The sequence below is a fragment of the Balaenoptera physalus genome, assembly GCF_965194825.1.
Source record: "Balaenoptera physalus genome assembly, chromosome: 8".
In the NCBI taxonomy this organism is placed as follows: domain Eukaryota; kingdom Metazoa; phylum Chordata; class Mammalia; order Artiodactyla; family Balaenopteridae; genus Balaenoptera; species Balaenoptera physalus.
Genome location: NC_138887.1, coordinates 109,588,855 through 109,596,772, shown reverse-complemented (window position 1 = coordinate 109,596,772; position 7,918 = coordinate 109,588,855). Strand labels below are relative to the sequence as shown.

The 7,918-nt window shown below is 43.7% G+C and overlaps 1 protein-coding gene across 1 annotated transcript; it reads right to left on the bottom strand.

Annotated features, from left to right (window-relative positions):
- Positions 1–2,672: 2,672 nt before the first annotated feature.
- Positions 2,673–6,174, bottom strand: FMC1 (formation of mitochondrial complex V assembly factor 1 homolog). The gene is made up of 2 exons (XM_082473181.1): positions 5,962–6,174; positions 2,673–2,967 (listed from the first exon to the last, which is right to left on the bottom strand). The coding sequence occupies exons 1-2, from the start codon at positions 6,097–6,099 to the stop codon at positions 2,764–2,766; spliced, it is 342 nt and encodes a 113-aa protein (XP_082329307.1). The 5' UTR covers positions 6,100–6,174; the 3' UTR covers positions 2,673–2,763.
- Between the last annotated feature and the right edge of the window lie 1,744 nt (positions 6,175–7,918).

Genomic DNA, 7,918 nt, shown 5'->3' with positions numbered 1-7,918 from the left:
TTCTATCCCTGGTCGGGGAGTTAGGATCCCACATGCCTCGCGGCCAAAAAACCAAAACATAAAACAGAAGCAATATTGTAACAAATTCAATAAAGACTTAAAAAAAAAAAATGTATAAAATGAAAATTCACTCAATTCACTGAATAAATTCATTCAATTCATTGAATACATTCAATTTGTTTGCGAAGAGGAATGAGTTAGAAGCTGAAAAGATATTTGAGTTAAAGCTGAGTACAACTGACCCTTGAACAACATGTGTTTGAACTGTGCTGGTCCACTTATACGTGGATTTTTTCAATAATAAATACCAAAGTACTACCCGACCTGCAGTTGGTTGAATCTGCAGATGCAGAACCGTGGAGGGCAGACTATAAGTTAAACTCAGAGTTTTGACTCTGTGGAGGATTGGTACCCCTAATCCCCCAAATTGCTCAAGGGTCAACTATAGTTGTTTTTAGATGGAAGAGCCTTGAGCATATTTAAATACTAATAGAATTCGGTGAGAGGAAGCAGCTGAAGTTAAAGGACAGTCAGAAGAGACAGCAAAGGAATGTGATAAAGCATGTACCACATCAAAAACTACAGTGAGTTAACACAGTGCCAAAACCTCAGGAGTCCCTAGTTTTAGGACATTCCCTGTATAGAAAGTTTATCACTAATACAGTTCATATCCCAGAGTCAATTCCATCTATTTCTAACATTGAGTTCACCTAATTCTGGATGGTAAGACCATTGATAGGAGGTCCAGGTTGATTAAATAAGGACAGAAATGGCCTGAGCAAATCATTTAAACCATGGGAAATAAGCTGGCTGTGTTTCAGAAGACTGGTGGCAATAGGGCTTAGAGGAAGGGTTCATGATGAAAGAATAAGGGTGCGGTGGTTTAAGATGAAAACAAGTTTTTCTTTTTTGTCAGGCACTTATGTACTGTGCAAATGTTTTATGTAAACATTATTCTCACTTATTACAACCACCTTGTTGGCATTCTCATTCTACAAAAGAGGGAACAAGCTCAGGGCAACTAACCCACCCAAGATCACACAGCTGGTAAATTATAAAGATGGGATTAAAGCCTAGGTCTATATGACTTCAAGCCCATAAGTATTTCCTACCCCTTTAGGCAATTCTGCCTCAAATCTCTTTCTTTAAAAATGTTATGGGAATTCCCTGGCGGTCCAGTGGCTAGGACTGGGCGCTTTCACTGCTGTGGCCCGGGTTCAGTCCCTATTCGGGGAACTAAGATCCCGCAAGCTGCTCGGCTCGGCCAGAAAAAAAAAGTTATTTGTTATATACACAATATTTTAACTAAAGGAATCAAAACATCAATCTATCCTAATCCTTTTGCTTTCTTCATCTTAGCAAAGTAAAACATCTTCAGATAATAATATACCCATGTCCATGAAATAACACAGGGGGAAATAGTATGTTAAACATTTTTTTTGATCTGTTCAATTGAACAAATGCTTGTTTTGACCTCTTAATACTATTATTTTAACGTTAATCTCTTAGAAGAAAGAGATAATGTTTTGAAGTGCTTGGAGTATTCTGTTCAGATTGTTCTCCTAGTGAGCAGAACTGAGCCTTGCATTCAAAACACTGAATAATTGTCTATGCAAGTCACTGTGGAAGACGCTTTATAGGCTACAGAAATGAATGAGACATCATCCTTACTCTAAAGGAGCTGAGAGTCCAGGGAAAAAGAGATTACATGTCTACAATTGTAATACCAGAAGAAACTGACATATACCACAAAGGGGGCACACATAAAGAACTATTGGTAGTTCACAGAGAATCTTTACTTGTGGAATTCAGGACTTTAGAGGCAAGGGGACCATTTAAGAGTCTAGTTTAATAGTTCAGCCAAAAGATTTCCAGCGCCTGAACTAGGACAGAGACGGAGATGCTAACAGTTCTTGCAGAAGCAGAACTTACTGACTGGATGTGGAGAGTGAGGAGAAGGAGAAACACAGAATGAAGCCCAAGTTCTTGACTTGGTCAGCCAAGTGCATTACGCAGCCCTTCACCCTGAGACAGAATTCAGGAGGAAGAGCAATTTGACATGGAGGGTAGAAGGCAGAGGCGGAGCGGTCAGTGTGCTCATTCCATTGCCCTCTCCCTGGTCTTCCTGCAGCCGGTAGATGAGTGGTGGCCATGTTCTTATACCTAAGGGTCAACTCCGTCAGGCCTAGGGAGATGACAGCTCCCCACTGTCTTGTTGACCTTAATTCAACCCACATCTTTATAAATATCCCTTCATTAACTCTCCTCAGTAACCCTGTATGAGTGTGCCATCTGTTTCCTACCAGGACCTTAACATCATATTTGTGTACTTTTAGATAACAGGTATATATGTATAATTGTTTGTTTATGTATAGGAAACATCTAGAAAGATGCACACCAAACTGTTAGTAATCGTTACCACCTGGTAATGGGGTTGGGAGAGCGGAGAGAAGGGCAAGGGAAAAGGTAAGAGGGCTTTATTTTATATGTCTATGCATTTGAATTCCTTAATAGGCTGTATTACTTTTTAAATTAAAGAAAAAAATAAAGAGTTTTAAAAGTAAATCAAGAACATCAATCAGCCTAGTGTAAGAACTTCAGAAAATTCACTGAGAGTAAAGATGAAACCTCCCTAAGAAAACCTCAGTCAACAAAATTTCAGAGAAAACCCCTAAACTTTAAAAAAAATTTAATGATAAATACATATTGATAGAAACGATTAAATTCCTGTATGAAGGCAGCATCCAAGGAAGCTCTCCATTTTCATGGCTCCCAGCCCTTCCCTCCAGGCTGCTGGGGCAACTTGAGACCCACTAAGCCAGCCGACTCCTCCGCTGAGCGCTCACCCTTGCCATGAAATTCCTGGTGGAGGGCCACATGTTCTCGGATGCTGCGCAGAAGGCAGAGATAGGTGGCAGCTTGGAAATGAAGCTCATGCCGGGCTCTGCACAGCTTCTCACTGGTGACCTGGAGGAGTAGCAAGGTCAGATACTCTATTAACAGCCCAGCTGCAGACACAGGTCCACAGAGAAAGATTTGTTAAACAAGCATTCTCTAGAATGAAAGTAAATTGCAGAGGACCTACACACATGTGTTTGTGCATACTTAATAACATATATAAAGGCACTCTGTATATATATAGAGGCACACTGTAACTGTTGATGATTAGGAAAGCTGGCACCTGTTAATCAAAGAGGAATTTTACAAGGAGTTTCACTGAAGCATTTCATCCTGTCCTCAAATTTTAATACCGGAAAAAAGTTTATCTCTTGGTTCAACACCCTCATTTAACGAATGAGGGAACTAAAGCCCAGAGAGGCTCTATGGTTGGTTAATGGCAGAGATGGGGAATACAGTCAGGTCACTGATCATTAACGTCACCTAAGGAATAAAATACAGAACTTTCTCCCCTTCAAACAAATGAAGGGCTGCTTTATTTTATGTGACTGTGGACTTTGGTTAATATGGCATATGCCTTTCATTTCAATGAAAATTAAAAACTTATTTTTCTGAAAAATAGCTTTGTCCTCACCAGTAACAAAATGAAGGTTTTATAAATAAAAGTAATATGTGTATGTTCATACTACTTAATTATACTCGCTCTCACAATTTATTCATCTAAAAAATCTGTATTCTGATGACCTTTAGAAGCTGGAAATTCCATATCCATTCCAAAGTGACTATAAACCTTGTTTTTTCTTCATCATAATTAACTTCCAGATTAAATTAGTACACAGACTTTACTTGACTAGTTTTATGTTCTGAGGCTGTGAGAAAGGGGCAGGAAAGGTAAGACAAAGATGTGTGCGTAGCCTCAAATGACTTAAGGAGCCCTGTTCAAGTGTGGATTAATCTCTGGGCACCACTGCCTACGTATGTCTCTCTTTGACCTTTCTTTACTTGAATATCTAGGTTTGGAATCTGAAAACTAGAATGTGTGCTTTAAGATTTGCAGATCACATATATGAAAATGGCACCTATAAGCTGCTCAAAAATAAAATTCATCAGCTTTAATCAATTTAACTTTTTATAATTAAAAATTTATGAGTGACCAACACTAATGTCAAGCATCAACAACGGGTAACATTCACTTCTATTATATAAGTCTAAATTGACAGAATTTGAAACAGGAATTCTATGTTAGTATAGGGAAGAACATAACTTATCTTGATTCAGCTAAGCCTGAATCATGAGGAGTCAGGAGAAAAGCATCAGCAATGTAACATAGTAAATGAACCACAAGAGACCGAGAGATCTAATGAAATAGAAAATTGTATTTTCCCAATGGCGAAAGGGGAGATTCAGCTAACTGAATCCCTTCAGCCTAGGGAGAGGAGAGAGAAAATGGGCATAGATGATTATTGAGTTAGCTCTGAGCCAGCAGGAAATAGAACCCTTTCCCATATCCTCATATGCATTCCACAGAGTGGTGTTTCTGGAATTTTTAGCATGAATTTCAGGTGTATTTCCAAGGAACTTCAGAGCCGTTACCAAGGCCCTCTCAAGGGCAATCATGTTGCCTCCATTAGGTACAACTATAATCATGTCACCTTGAAAATCTTGAGTGACTTCCCATTACATTTCCAATGAAGTTTAAACTCCTGCCTACCACCTACCTCATCTTCCTCCACTTCCTCCACCACACCCTAAGCCGTAACAGCTCTCCACTGTCAGCTCCTCTCACCTCTGGGCTTTCAGTTGTACACCTTCTTTACTTGGACCTCATCTTCCCCAACCCCCATTTACTTGCTAACTCTAATTTATTCTTCAAGTCCCTGGTTAATGCACTTCCTCCTGAAAGCCTACCCCTTCTGTATGCCAGGACCCCTGTTGTCTATTTACTCCCTTAGCACTTGTTTATTCTAAGTCCTTGGTTACATGGCTCCTCAGGTGGATCGTAAGCTTCTTAAAAGACAGCACGCATGTGGCTCTTATTCGTCGTTTTTAGCCAAGTTCCTAACAGTCCCTAATATTGTGACCTTTTAAAAATTAGTTGGAAGTTTAGTTCTAACATTTTGCATTCTAACTTCCATGGCCCAGAAAATCAAGAGTTAGGATGATGGTTCTCCCCTTTCCCACACTGCTCAAAGGACGCTAAATTTCCTTTGCTAAAGCCCAAGCTGACTCTCCAATTTATCATTTCTGAGAAAGGCTGCAACTTCTTTCCAAGCCAGATCAGTAACTCTAAAGGCAGTAATTAAATGGAAGACTCTTATTTGGGAACCAAGTAACCTAGAGCCTAGTTGCTCCTATACATGTGCTTGTACAGGTCAACCGTCCCCGAGCCTCAGTTGCCCCTTTTGAAGAAAGAAACTATCTTCCATCCGATCTTGCCTAAGGGGTAGGAGTGCGGATTTCACAAAGGGATTTTCCAAGGATGATGGCCTCCCATATGTACATATTTATCTACTACCGGCGGAAAAACTGTTGTCTGGTCACATATCACGTTAATGTTGTAACTCACAGTACCACCTCATTAGAGGTTTCTAGTTCAGCCCTGCAAGGCACCATTCCCTGAAGCGGCGTAGTCCTGCTCTTCAAGAAGCGCCCAATATTCCTCTCTGCATCAAAAACTGGTTCTCAGAATAGCTCTCCTCCGGAAAGGAGAGTGTCGGGTAGATGCTGTGGCCTGTGAGCCTACACTCTCCACCAAGGACATCTTTTTTCTTGTCCCTCTCTATTTCCGCCATTTCACTTCCCTCTGACTTTCCCCTCCACACGGGCCAAAGACAGCCAATGAAATCCTCAGGGACGGCTCCACCCCAGGACGACTCTGCCTTCCCGCCGGTCCTCGGTTAGTCCCCGGGCTCAGGCCTTAGACTAGGGCCTGGATCTGTTTGGAGGGAACCAGAGCCTCAGAAATGAGGGCTAAGGCCAGGCGCGCTCCACCCTGCCCAGACCCGACTCTCCCTCCCTTCCCGGGAAAGGGACGCTGGAGCCCCCGGACACGGGCTTCCGTACCCGATGTGCACGGAAAGCCTTCACGAGGTACCGATAGGCCGCGGTGTGGCGATAGGGTCGGCCTGTGGCCGCGTTCAAGTAGCGCAACTCTCGGAGAAGGCCTCGCCAAGTGCGCAGCGGTGACCCCAAGGCCGCCATTCTCCCGTCGTCCGAGCCTGGTGCGGGACGGCGCCCTACGCCCCTCTTACTCCCTCACCACCCCCTGCTCAGCCGCTTAATGGTACGGTCGGAACCAGACTGCCGGCTCCCCCTATCGACTGCAGGACAGTGGAATGTCTCACTTCCCTTCTTTGCGGAGCGTTATTAATCGAACGCCGAGCGGCGTCCTAAGGTGTTAAGAGAAAAGCAAACGAAAGCCGAGTGTAATTGAAGAGCCTGGAGAAAGGCCGGGCGAGGGAAAAGAAGGTCCTAGTTCCTTTCCTGACTGCGTCATTTCAGACGCCATTCGCTGACGGACTGCTGACTCTGGAGAAAATGAGGGCATGTCGGAAGTGGGTGTCAATTTGAAATAGAAAACTTTGAGATTTTATTTCTAGAGGGGATGTCAAAATTCAACGTACTGACTTAGCAGAAATCTTAATGGGGTTACGGCTCAGAAGAAGGAAATGGGAGTATGTTGATTCTTGCAAACTGTAGCCCCACACCTAGAAAAACCACGCATACACTTTCCATCGTTAAAGAGTAAAATTAAGTTAGCATTTTTAGCTATAATTGTTTAAGAAGGGGGAAAGGCAAAATGTTTTAGTGGAAAGTTTATTTTAAAGGCAAAAGTGCAACCACCCCAGATGGGACTCGAACCCACAATCCCTGGCTTAGGAGGCCAATGCCTTATCCATTAGGCCACTGGGGCTTCGGTGAACAACGCCCTCAAACAATGTATTCAATTTTTTTCCTCCTTGGTACGTCATCGTCATTTCAGTTTCTTTTTAACCTATCCTAGGAAACCACACTTGGTACCATTAATGAGGTGCGAGGCATGCTGGGAGTTGTAGTTCAGAGAACAAATATCCGCCTCACAGCTCCAAAGGTTTTACCCTCGAAGCAGCACCGACGCGCCGGACGGAGATCGGGCACGCGCACGGTTTTGCGTACGCGTTTCCTACGCGGTAGCTCCGCGCCTGCGCAAAAGCGCGCATACGACGTCGCGGAGCCGAGCGCGCTGGACACGCTAGCCGAATCTCCCAGATTCGCCCGCTGAGCTTGTGCTTCGTTGGGTTTTCACCGGAAACAGCCGGCCCCTTCCGGTGTTGCGGCTTTCCGGACTTGGCTTGGCTGCATCCTGCCGTTAGGGGGCGTGCGTGGCGGTCATTTTGTTTCCGGTTGAAACACTGAGGCCATTTCCGCAGAGCAAGTGGCCAGTTAGAAACGTTTGCCTTGTCCTCTGAATTGGCGGGTTAGTGGTAAACATGGGACAGCAGGGAATTAGAATTAGTTAATTCATTAGGAATTAGTTAATTAGAAACAATTAGGAGTTAATTTTCTGTTTTTTTTCCTATTTGAATAAATTGGACAAGTCACTTCTGAGTCTCAGCGGACTAACGCCTTGCTTAAAATCTCGCAGTGGCTCCCCGTTGCCCGTAAGATAAATTTCAGACCACTGGACCCTACCTAAATTGACCCTTGCCTGTGTCTTAACCTTCATCTCCTCTCACCCTCTGCTCAGTGTAGCTGAACTTCTGTCTTCCTCTCCACATTTTTTTAATAGATTTATTTAATTTTATTTGTTTTCGGCTGCATTGGGTCTTTGTTGCTGCATGCGGACTTTCTCTAGGTGCGGCGAGCAGGGGCTACTCTTTGTCGCGGAGCACGGGCTCTAGGCGCGCGGGCTTCAGTAGTTGTGGCTCGCGGGCTCTAGAGGGCATCCTCAGTAGTTATGGCATACGGGCCCAGTAGTTGTGGCTCACGGGCTGTAGAGTGCAGGCTCAGTAGTTGTGGCACACGGGCTTGGTAGTTGTGG